At 51.6% G+C, this 12,345-nt stretch overlaps 1 protein-coding gene across 1 annotated transcript in view; it reads left to right on the top strand.

Moving 5' to 3' along the window:
- Positions 1–523: 523 nt before the first annotated feature.
- ZFAT (zinc finger and AT-hook domain containing) overlaps positions 524–12,345 on the top strand; it is a gene marked incomplete at both ends in the record, with an annotated part of 174,332 nt that continues 162,510 nt past the window's right edge. Inside the window, one exon of the mRNA XM_079722448.1 lies at positions 524–697. Within this exon, the coding sequence (XP_079578574.1) occupies positions 679–697 (19 nt within the window). The remainder of the gene's footprint in view (positions 698–12,345) is intronic.

The following is a 12,345-nucleotide window of genomic DNA, read 5'->3' as shown; positions in this document are numbered from 1 at the left end:
CGGTTCCAGTTGTTTAATTCAGTCTGGAAGACTAAATCAAGTCGGGTACTCCTAGCGGAAAGCATCCCACTTCAGGAAACACTGCAACCTTTGAGAGGGAGGCAGGCTGTTACCGCCCCGATTGACAAATCAGTAAACTAAAGCCAAGAAAAGTTAAATCGCTGGGAACTGGGACCGGAGCGCTGCCTTAACCTCGTCCAGCCCGGTGGAGTGCAGGAGTGGGTCCAAGGATGGGCCGGCAGGTAGATAGATGCTGGCTCTGGCAGCACTGTGAAGACTCCCAATCCTCCAACCTGTGTTCCACGCCTCTCGTTAGCCCCTTCCCAGGAGAGGCTCAAAACCCGGAGCAACGGAATCTGCGGAGCGGAACACAAAGCACGACCGCCGGAGCGGAGCATGCGCAGTAGCCCGGCCCAGCCCGGCCGTTCTCGCCGCTGGGGGAGGGTCATCCGAGCCTGACGTCCGCTACGCCGTCGTCAGCGCCCCGGGAAGAGGAGGGCGAAGACTCCATCCGCCATGTTGGATGCCGCAGATTCGCCATAACCGCGCCGGCTCTTTTCTTAAAAAAATAAAAATAAAAAGCGAAGCATCAGCGGAGCGCCCCGCCTTCTCGGTCGGCGCGGGAGGGGGCCCGGAAGAGCCCGAGGCTTTTTTTTCCTCCGCGGTGGGGGCGTTGCCATGGAGACGCGGGCGGCAGGTGAGCCGGGCTGGGGGTTGGGGTGGGGATGAGGTGGGGGTGGGGCGCGGCGCAGCGCGCGGGAAGCCGTTTCGAGCTTGGAGTCGGGTAGAAGCGCGCAGGCCGCTGGGCGGCGGAGGGATCCGCGGCCCAGGGCGCAGAGCGGACGTAGCGGCGTCCTTCGACGGCACGTTAAATCGCTGGCAGTATCCCGCCGCCTTGGGTTTTTATTAAAAAAAAAAAAGTAACGAGGGTGCTAGCGGAAGAACGAGCAAGGGAAAGCAGTGCGCTCGCGCGTGCGGGGCCGTTTCCGGGGCAACGGGCGGGGTCGGGGCGCGCGCTAGCGACCCAGCGCAGGCGTCCTGGCAGGCGGGAGGTTCGAATCCGATGCTGCTGACTCTGTGGCTGCGTGGGCCTTGTCTCGGCCTCCTTGTTGCCTGGCCTCAGTTTCCTCCTCTGTGAAATGGATAGTTCCTTTAGACCCATGTTCTTGGCCAGGATGTTTTGAAGGGAAAGGGTTCCACCGAGCTGCTGAAGGAAAGTTTCTTTGTGTCCTGTAGAGGGAGCCATAAACTCCAGGGATTAGCTTGTTACTGCTGGTAACCCAGTAATACCCTGTGATAAATTGTAATTTATTTATTTATAAATTTATTTATTTTGGCTGCGTTGGGTCTTAATTGTTGTGCGCGGGCTTTCTCTAGTTGCGGTGAGCGGGGGCTACTCTTCGTTGTGGTGCTCGGGCTTCTCATTGCGGTGGCTTCTCTTGTTGCAGAGCACAGGCTCTAGGCGCGCGGGCTTCAGTAGTTGTGGCTCGCAGGCTCCAGAGCGCAGGCCTAGTAGTTGTGGCGTACGGGCTTAATTGCTCCGGGTCATGTGGGATCTTCCCGGACCAGGGCTCGAACCCTTGTCCCCTGCATTGGCAGGCTGATTCTTAACCACTGCTCCACCAGGGAAGCCCGATAAATTGTAATTTAGCCTCTACCTGCCGCCTAGCTCTGTGGGCCCTTGTTCCTCACCCTTTAAAGTTAAGCTGACATGGCACCTCCTCCAGGCAGCCGTCCCTGGCTTCTTGGGCGACACATCCTTTCTGCTGGCTGGATGCAGGACTGCGATGGATCTTCTACTGAACACCTGGTCAAAGCCCCTTAACGTTGACCTTGGGGCTCCTTCCTGTGTAATTAACAGAAAGCATCCACACTGGGGCACTGACCTCATGCTTTTTGCTACTCAGTTTTCCCGACACCTAGTCTAATTTGTGTGTCATTTACTGACGAGGAACAAAAGTTCAGAGAGGTCAACTTCATACAGTTTAGAAATGGCAGAGCTGAGGCTTTAAAAATCAACTTCCTCTGACTTGGGATGAAATCCAAACTTCTGGGTGCCTGCCTGGCTTGTACTTCCAACCCCTGGATCAGCGCCTGGCCCCGAGTGGGTGCCCAGGGTGCCTTTACTGAATGGAAAAATGAATGAACTATCTGACCGCCTCCTGCCCCCTTCCAGCCTGGTTCCCTGGCAGAGCCCAGTGACTTCGGAAATATAAACTTAGTGTCACAGGGCTTACCCTCCACAACTGCCCCTCCAGCTTCATCTTCTGAGCCTACCGGTTCATAACCAAAGCAGCTATACTGAGTGTCCTGCATGCTGAGGGCTGCAGAAGACACGTAGAGCTTATGTTTGCTGGGTGTTTGGTGCCCAAACGCCAGGGGCACTTTTCTTGGCTTCTTCAGTTCAAGCCAACAGCTTTGCATGACACTCCTCTCGACATGCCAGGCAGGGATGGTAAAGAGTCCTTTGACCCTTGGTCCTGCCCTCATCCCATTGTTGTGTCAGATTCCGGCAAGTGAGTGTGTGTATGTGCGTGTGTGTGAAGTGATGGAGCAGACCCAGAGCCGGAGTGGTGGGTCAGGACCCCTGAACTATGCCAGGCATTCTTTCTGACAATGATGATGTTACGAGTCCAAGCTTGTACTTTTTGCCGCACGACAGGTCAATAAATCGAGAGATGAGTTTTTTGGGCAAGGAATAGTGACTTTATTTGGAAAGCCAGCAGACGGAGAAGATGGTGGACTAGTGTCCCAAGGAACCATCTTACCTGAGTTAGAATTCAGCCTTCTTTTATACCAAAAGTGGAGGCGTTTGGTTGGTTGCTGCGAACTTCTTGGTGCCGGAATCTGTTGTTCTTGCAGCTGTGCATCTAGGTCTGGTCACAGTGTTCCTATAAACCTCCAAGACAAATGATATCCTGTGTGTCGCGACTTTTTATCTTTGTGTGAATGGAGAAGTGTTGTACCTTTAAAGGTCAGAGCCTTGAGAATGGGCTAACCTGTATATTTTAGGCAACATTCTTAACTTGTAGCAAAAGCAATAGAATACAAAGTTTAAAGGAAAAAAATCAGATCCAGCATGGAGTCAGATTTGTTCTTCCCTATTACACTCTCTTCTCTGTTTGGTGCCTTTCCTCTCCCAAGACATTGGGCCACTGCCGATGATACACGACAGGCACTGCCCACCTCTCCTCTTCTGGAGTTTACTTAACAGTTTTTTTTTTTTTTTTAAACCTGGCACTTGTTGTAGTTTCCTTCAATTTTCAGCTGTAATAAGTGACCAAAAATCATGTTTTAAAATACGTTGCTGTTAACTTGTGGTCAGCTAATTCCTGAAAAGAGTCTCCTGTTTTGCTTGGTTGTTGGGTTAACGTAGGAGAGCCAGTAAAATAAATGATAAGATGGAGTCGCATTTGGTCTCTAAGGTCCAGCTTTTTGATGGTAAGCCAGCCGCGGTGGTCATTGCCGTGAACTGGAGATCTGTTGCCGCACCGCTCCCTTCTCAGCCGGTTTCCCATTTACCTTGTAAAATGGTTCCTGTGTCTTTTCTCCCCTTACCTTACAATTTACATAACAACTTTTCAAAGACAGCTATCCTTCAGTAGAATTAAGTTTCTGCCTAGGGCAAGGGCAGTCAAGAATTGGGTATATTAAAAAGACGCTCCTTAATTGCATTTCCTTTGTAGATAGTTTCATGCATGCTGCTTCTGAAAACCTCCCCAGCAAGAGGGGCTGATTTAATTATGTAGAAGGGATTTAGCCTAGAGTTGTTTTCTCTTTGTTAGCAGCTGTTTATTCTGTTAAACTTTCACTGTCTGCCATTTCTCAAGGGCAGGTGTCAACTTTAAGGGCTGGAAGAGTCTGGAGGGTGGAATGAACACGTGCTCTGGGGCCAGGGACCTGCTACTCACCAGATTCCTGACCTGAGGGAGTCACATAACTCATGGAACGCACCGCTTCATCTGCGGGAGACACGATCCTGCCCACTACCTGGGTTATGGTGCACTGGAGATGCTGCGGGCACTGCTCTTTATCCCTTTCACCAAGACCCCAGTCTCTCTGCTGTGCAGCTTAGTGCATTGAGATCTACTTGCTCCTTGAAAGCAGTTGTGGTTGGAAAATGTGATAGACTTTGATTGGTTAAAAATTTTTTTTATTATTATTAATTTATTTATTGCTGCACTGTGCAGCTTGCAGGATCTTGGTTCCCTGACAGGGGATTGAACCTGGGCCCCCCGTAGTGAAAGCGCTGAGTCCTAACCACTGGACTGCCAGGGAATTCCCATTGATTGATTTTTTTTTAAAAGAAAGAAAAGTAATCTGGGGGTGAAACAAATTGTCATATTAAACAGCTATTGTAGGTTTGAAGTTATGTCTTTTTTTTCAAGGGACATAAAATATATAATTATATGCTTATAAACAGCTTATGCTTGGCATATTAATAGAAAAAGGATTTTAACTTGGGTAACAGATTTTTCTTCTTTTAAATCATGTAACAAATGGAGCTGCAAATTTTTGAACTCTGGAATCTGGCACGTTTGTGCCCCAGTTGGGTCTGGGCCGAGGCAGGATGGGAAGGGTAGGGACTGGACTTCAGAGGCAGCTGCTGGCCTTGTTGGGGGTGTAGGGGGATGAGGGGACCAAATCAGCCACCGCGTCTGGAGCCAAGGATCAGGGGGCTTTGGGAGCCGCATTCTGGAAACGAAGGGTCTTGGAGGTCCTGGCAACCTGGAGGACCTTGTAAGTCAGCCCCAAGCCTCCTTGTGGGGCCCAAGCTGGCTTCCTTCTTTCTGTTAGATATTTTTTTCCCCATCTCTGCCAGCAGGCCTCTTCCTCTGGGGCCACCACCACTTCTCTGCCCCCTAGGATTCTCCCTTCCTCCCTCCCTTCCCCCTTCCCATCCTTCCTCCTTCCTTCTTTCTTCCTTTTTTTTTCTTCCAAGCAGATTCCTTGGTTCACCCAAATGTTTGTGCCAAAGTTTGTGCCGGGAAGTGAGAATGCAGGCAGATATGATTCGCCGTTTCCCCCTGAGGACGTCACACAGTCCTAGCAGTAGAGAACTGATCCTTTAGGAGATGGTGCCAGAGACTACGATGGAAGTAAGCCCTGAGAGTTGAAGGCTTGAGGGGGTGCGGTGCACCTAGCCCAGCCACGTAGTTACTGTGATCCTTTGTTGAAAATTACATGGGGGTCCATTTCTGAGCTCTCTGGTCTATTCCATTGATCTGTTTGTTTATCCTTCATCAGCACCGCACTGTGAATTACTGTAGCTTTCTAGTAATTTCTGAAGTTATAAAGAATAAATAGGAGGACATTTTTTGCAGGGGCAGAAATGCAGGCAGGAGCAAGACCCGGCATCAGGTGCCGTTACGGTGCATCCCAGGGAGGATGACACTCACCCCAAGGCAGTGGGTGTGGGAGTGGAGGTTTGGGGCAGATTTAGAGAAATGGACCAGAGTAAAAACCCATAGGACTGGTGATTGAGTGGATTTTAGCTTAGAGACCAGCCAGCCTTCGTCTGTGTTTGGTTTCAGGGAAAGAGCCGTGATGAACCGAACAGGCACAGGGATATGAAACTTTCCAGGCTCCATACACACTGCCGTGGTCCATTATTCTCAATTCCCTCCTGCAGCGGTAGAGAGAAGAGCTTTTGAATTCTGCTCCCCGTTTTTATTTCTGAGTTGGTGCAGGGCTTGCCGGGTTACTGGAAGCACCTCAGAGAGACCCTTCCTGGGGACTGAGGCCCTTCCGTCCACTCTGAAGAGGCCCCTGGAGCCGAAGTTCTGTGCAGCCCTGCCCCAGGACGGCCATGGGGCAGCCCTTACCCGTCGCTGGGCAGGAGTCAGAGGACCGGAGAAGTTTTGGTTTTACCGGGATGTGGGTTGCCCGGCGGCTGACCCACCCTGAGCCACTCTTTCTTCCCCAGCCCTTAGTCTTGTCTGTTTCTCTGGGAAGTGTGAGTTGACTGTCTTGGTTAACCTTAGCCTCGGGGGTTCTTACGTGAATGTTCTGGAAATGCTGTAGTCCTCACGACAAAGGAAATGCAGCATTTGTTAACCTCAAACATTGATCTCTTTAAGCTTTTAGCTGTATTTTGAATTAAATGATATTGATATTTTTGGAGTTTACAGTCTTTTAGGAGGGGCACGTTAAACAAATAAATAGATACACCGTTAAATACATGATTACAGATTGCGGTAATTGCTTCAAAGCGGAGGATGGGGGGGGAGTGGGCAAGAGAAAATAATGGGGACCTAATTTATATTGAAGGGGATTTAAGAAAAGCCTCTCTGACAGACGGAGGTTGGAGCTGAAACTTGAAGCATGAGGTTCTGGATTAAAAAAAAAAAGTTTGATAATCAGAAAGCAGGCACTCGCCAGCCCTCTCCACTTTGCAGAATTTCAGGCAGCTCAGGACTAGCTCCCTGAGGCCGGAGTTCTCCTTTGCGCTTTATCGCCCCCTAGGGGACATGCATGGGAAAGGCCCTGCGGAAGTGGAGATAGCCTAGGAGACAGCTGTGCCTGCAGAGGGGGCGGCTGCACGTGGGGACTGGCCTGGCCACCGTGTGGGCGCTGTCCCAGCAGCGGGACCCGTCAGGTATGGCAGGGCATGGCTGAGACCGGGATGCTGGACCTGCAGGGGAGGAGGTCCAGGGGCCGCCGCTGGCTCGGTCGGAGGCAGTGGGAGGAGATGGCCTCGCCAGGGTCACCCTAAGGCTGCACGAGCTGGAGGCGAGTCAGGGAAGAGGACAGGCTGTCTGACCTTCTAAAGGTCCCTGCCCTGTAAAAAGAGTGGTAGCTGCCCAAGCCCGGTGAGGGGCAGGTCGGGCACTGGCTGCAAGTCTGGACTCTCTGTTCTTTCCAAGGCAGCAGTCAATGAATTTGGGCCACAAATAAAACCACAGTCACTTTAAATTGTTTTCACGAGCAACATGGCATTATTTGTTTATGTTTCTGGAGTTTGTGTCTTACTCATTTCTAAATGTGCTTCGCATACATAGTATGTGGTATATATTAGGCATTCATTAAATGTTGAATTGTGAGACTAAGTTAAAAATTACTTTTTTCCCTAGTGAAAAACTGAATAGCCCAGGTATGTGGAGAACACACCTGATGTTTACTTCATACACTGGTTACCAGGAAGAATGGACCAGATCATTCTGGTAGGCTGGAGCTGGGTGGCTGGTGGGGTTTGGAAAATTCTTCTTTTCCCTGTGGCTCTTGCTTAAATTTAAGGCTCTGTTCTGGAATTTGAACAGACCTTAGATACGTCTGAATATTAGAGGGCAGTTCTTTCTTCTTAAATTAATTTGCAAGTTCAAAATACTTTGTAACTGAGACGACTGGCAGGCTTTCATGATAAGTAAAGCAGGTATTTAAAATTTGATTGAAGTTGGGGCTTCCCTGGTGGCGCGGTGGTTAACAGTCCGCCTGCCAATGCAGGGGACACGGGTTCGAGCCCTGGTCGGGGAAGATCCCACATGCCACAGAGCAATTTCGGGGTGCTGGAGGCCCTCTCCTGTCTCACTGGCTGTCGGGGAGTGGCACCTGCAAACCACATTTCTCTGATCTGCAGTGAAAAAGTTGCCAGGTGTCCTGGAAATAATGTGAATACTGGATCTGTGTTCTAGTCCAGACTGCAATGTGCTGGAAGTGGGAAATACACACCAGATTTTGAATACTTAGTACGACAGCAACATCAAAAGAATGGGAAATTTTTCATCTCTCTTTTAAAAATGGATTACAAGTGAAGTGATAATATTTTGGATATACTGGGGTAACAAAACATATGATTAAAATTAATTTTACTTGTTTCTTTTCATTTTAATGTGGCTGCTTGAAAATTTGAAATCACAGCAGTGGTTCTATTTCTTTTTAAAAATTTTTCTTTAATTTAAATGTATTTATTTATTGTTATTTTGGCTGCATTGAGTGTTTTTGCTGCACGTGGGCTTTCTCTAGTTGCGGTGAGCGGGGGCTACTCATCGTTGTGGTGCGCGGGCTTCTCATTGCGGTGGCTTCTCGTTGCGGAGCAGGGGCTCTAGGCGCGTGGGCTTCAGTAGTTGTGGCACGCGGGCTGAGTAGTTGTGGCACGCGGGCTCAGTAGTTGTGGCTCACGGGCTCTAGAGCGCAGCCTCAGTAGTTGTGGCGCACGGGCTTAGTTGCTCCGTGGCATGTGGGATCTTCCCGGACCGGGGCTCGAACCTGTGTCCCCTGCACTGGCAGGCGGATTCTTAGCCACTGCGCCACCAGGGAAGTCCCAGTGGTCCTATTTCTGTGGGACTGCACTGGCCTGGATGGGGCGCTGGGCCTCTTGAGCCATGGTGGCTGCCCTCCCAGAGCGTCTGCAGAGAGCCACACGTGTGTGCGTCTCCCCATGCGAGGCAGTGACCCGTGCACAGGGACCCACCTGCCATCTGCAGGAACTTGCCCAGTGTGTACAGCCATGGTGTGCGTGCTGAGCCGTGTCCACCTGCCTGGTGGGTTGGGTTCACAAGCCCGTTTCACCCATTCTTCCCAGTTCTGCTCTGCACCTTCGTCACGTGGAGCCGTCCACAAAGCCCTTTTCCCAGTATCCCTCCACATGGTGACCCCTGCCTCCACTGTCCTCATGAGGTCAGCAGGGCGGCTGCAGTTGCCACTGCGGGTTTCCAGCCAAGGACCTACGGGCTCGGGAAGGGAGAGGTCCCTCCAGCCAGGCAGAAGTGGCCACGTGGGTGGGGTTTGACCTCGGAGCCTCTGTCCTGAGGCCCAGTGCTGAAGCCGGTTCTAGGCAGCCCTTTACCTTCTGAAGTTAAGACTAATGGTGTCTCCACCACAGAAAGGAACCAAAATAAACTAAAACAGCAAAAACCCCAAACCGGAAACTCAGAGGCCTTGGTGATGGTGGCAGCCCTGGGCATTGCAGTCCCCCTAAAATACATCGCAAAACGGGAGAGGATTTTGCACATTTTGTTTTTCCCATGGAAACGATCCCGGAGACTCGGTCGCTTTGGAGGCATGGCGTCAAGAGTTCTGGGGCCACCTCGGTGTTTTGCACAAGGGGAGCTGTGGTGTCAGAAGCGTTCACGGGGGCTCCCACATCCTCAGAGCTTCCCACACACCCTCTGGGGCGGGCCGGTGCTGCCACTTAGAGAACTGGGTGATGGGAGTGCAGTTTCTGTTTACATAAAGTTATTTGTGGTGCTTTCCGAAGGAAAGGGCCCTGGGGCTGCTCTTCAGCTATGATTATGTTAAATGTGACTAGTAGACTCTCTTGCCCGGGGCTCTCACTTTGAGAGTGCTTAAAAATAACTCAGAAAAATGATGTCAAGTTTCAACATGGAAGAAATGCGTATGCATAAAATTATAATACAACTGTTGGCCCAGCCTTAATTATAGCTGATACTGAGCCTTTCTCATTTTATTTTGTTAATCCTGTTTCAACAGAGGAGCACCCATGGGCTTTCTCCTTTGCATTTAATAGAAATGTTAACTTTGTGAGCTGCAGAAGTCGGCAGGCTCATCAGCATTTCGTGAGCTGCATGGTAATAACACCACAAATCAGGCTGTGCATTTATTGGAACTTCAGCCCCCTGAACCTCAGAGCTGGGAGGGCACCTTGGAGGTGATCCACGAGTGGGGTAGCAGGTGGGAGGGCAGGTGCATAACGGGCCCCTCCAGGCCGTGGGGGAGGCTGGAGCCGTCTGCACACCCTGGCTTCTGTCCAGGTGGCTCTGTCTGTCTCCCTGTAAATTAGCCTCTGGGTGAGGCTCAGAGACCAGGTTCCACTTTAAACCATGCGAAGGCCACTTCCCACTGGGGCCTGGAGAGGTTCAGAGACTTACGCAGACTCCATCACACTGGCGGTGGGGAGCTGGGGCTGGTTAGGGGCTGGGCACCCCGGTCCTGACCCAGACAGGTGCCCTTCTATGGCTTCATGTGAGACGGTGCCTCAGAGGTGTCGGTCACCGGGCTGGGAGTGTCCTGCGGTCCTCCTGCAGCCCCAGCAGATGTAGAAGCGGAAGCTCAGGAGGGAGACCAAGAACACATGGCCAAGGTGGGTTCACGGCCAGGTCTGGGCTTCTCACCTCACTTTGTCATTTTAAATAAGAGATTCACTTGTGAATCAGAATCCCCTTTTCCCCCTATATCTTTCCCTTAAAATTTTGCTGTTTAAGTTTTAAAAAATTGACGTATAACCTACACATCGAAAAGTGTGTGTCGAAGAGACGAGCAGCTCTGTGACTGGTCACAGACTGAATTCACTGTGAGACCAGACGGAACTGGGGCAGAAGCCCCCGGCCCCAGCCCCGCCAAGGGAAACCCGGCCTGACTCAGGCAGTGCAGAGAAGTCGACCCCTTTTGTGCATCACGTGGTGACTTGTCATTTAGGACAGGCGTCAGGCCGGCCTGGGCTGTGCTTCTGCTGTGTGCTCACCTGCCCTGTGACCTTGCAGTCCCCTCCCTGGGCTCCGTTTACTCATTTGCAAATGGGGATAGCAGCCCCTCCCTCACTGGATTAATGTGAAGATTAAGTGGGTGGCGGGCAAAGCACAGCATCTCAGAGTTGGGACTCAGGGAATGGTAGCCGTATTTTCATTAGGGTCTGTCTGCTCAGTCTTGGGAATGGCTTCATCCTGGGATTGGAGGGTGTAGTGCTCAGACTGGCCACCAGGGGGTGCTGCTGGCACATGTATGGTGCCCACTGTTGCCTGAAGGCCCTGGGTTTACTGTGTGTGTTGGTACCCTTTTTTTCTTTTTTTTTTGGCCAAGAAAAGCTGATGCCCTGTATGTGGCGGTTCTCTGTCCCTAGCTCTAGATCTCTTGCCAGGCCGTGCAGGGGCATGCATATTAACGATGTGCTCCGGGTGGGTTGGTGGCCCTGCATCTGGCACTCTCATTTTCCAGCTTTCTGCTCCCTGAAGTGAGTGCCTGTTGTAAATGATAATAAACACACAGAGGGTAAAGTTCCCTTTTTGGTGTAGCTACTCTTAGTTGTAACGAATCGTTCGGAATGTCTCTCTAGCCACGAGGCAGGGTGCAGAGAGGGGCCCAAGGCTCGTTGTGTTCCTCCCAGGGCCCCACTGTCAGTACTCCCTCCTGGAGCAGCGCTGGACCCACGTGGGTGGGCAGATACGGAGGTCAACTTGGAAGATGTTGGTCAGGTTTTGACTTTGTGTGTTGTCTGCCCGGGACTCCTTGGCATCTCGCTAACTTCTTTGAGCCCTGGCTCTCTCCACTGTAAATGGGGACGACGGTGATAGTGAGGCTGATGCTCATGGTGGTGGTGATGGTAGTGATGATGGTGGTGGTGATGATGGTGGTGGTGACGGTGGTGATGATGATGGTGCTGATGGTGGTGATGATGGTAGTGATGGTGGTGGTGGTGGTGACAGTGGTGGTGCTGCTGGTGGTGGTGCTGATGGTGCTGATGGTAGTGGTGGTGATGGTGGTGATGATAGTGGTGATGATGATGGTGCTGGTGGTGGTGATGATGGCAGTGATGGTGGTGGTGGTGGTGACGGTGGTGGTGCTGCTGGTGGTGGTGCTGATGGTGCTGATGGTAGTGGTGGTGATGGTGGTGATGATAGTGGTGATGATGATGGTGCTGGTGGTGGTGATGATGGCAGTGATGGTGGTGGTGGTGGTGACAGTGGTGGTGCTGCTGGTGGTGGTGCTGATGGTGCTGATGGTAGTGGTGGTGATGGTGGTGATGATAGTGGTGATGATGATGGTGGTGGTGGTGGTGGTGGCACCATCTACTTGGTTACTCCACAGGATAGCGAGGAGGATCAAGTGCGGTCACTGACATGCAGATCTTTGTGAACAAAGCAGGCAGTCTAATGTTATTCTGCAGCTGGGGTGGGCAGGGAGGCCGGGGTGCCGCTTCGGGCCATGCTGTCTTCATGCCCCCCCCTCCCATGGCCGACACGTGGGAACTCTCTGAGGACACCCAGCTCTGGGAGCTCCCGTACCTTTCCATGCCTGGCCTCCCCTAATCCAGGCCTTCTGTGCACCTGGGCCCTCTGTGCACCTGGGCGCCGGCTCACCTGGCCCACACGTTCAAGCTCTGGACTTGGGCACTTCGAGGCTTGGCCGTCCTCACCTACCAGGTGTCTTCTTGTAGCAATTGTAACTCTTGTGTCAAGAATGCCTTTTCCTCATCGATTCTAAATCTGTCACCTTTTCCTTTTTCTTTCTTTTTTGTCACCTGAACACTATGCACTTTTGGTGTCACCCTAATATATCCTTACGAGAGAAGGACAGGGACGGGCGTAAGGTTTGACGTCCCCCCCAGCTCACCCCCACACACAAATGTCTAATCAGCCTCAGAGAGGAACATAGAACACCATCAGCTGGGAG

The sequence above is a fragment of the Hyperoodon ampullatus genome (assembly GCF_949752795.1).
Source record: "Hyperoodon ampullatus genome assembly, chromosome: 17".
Lineage (NCBI taxonomy): Eukaryota > Metazoa > Chordata > Mammalia > Artiodactyla > Ziphiidae > Hyperoodon > Hyperoodon ampullatus.
The sequence above is the reverse complement of the archived record's forward strand: the minus strand, read 5'-3'. Positions and strand labels throughout refer to the sequence as shown.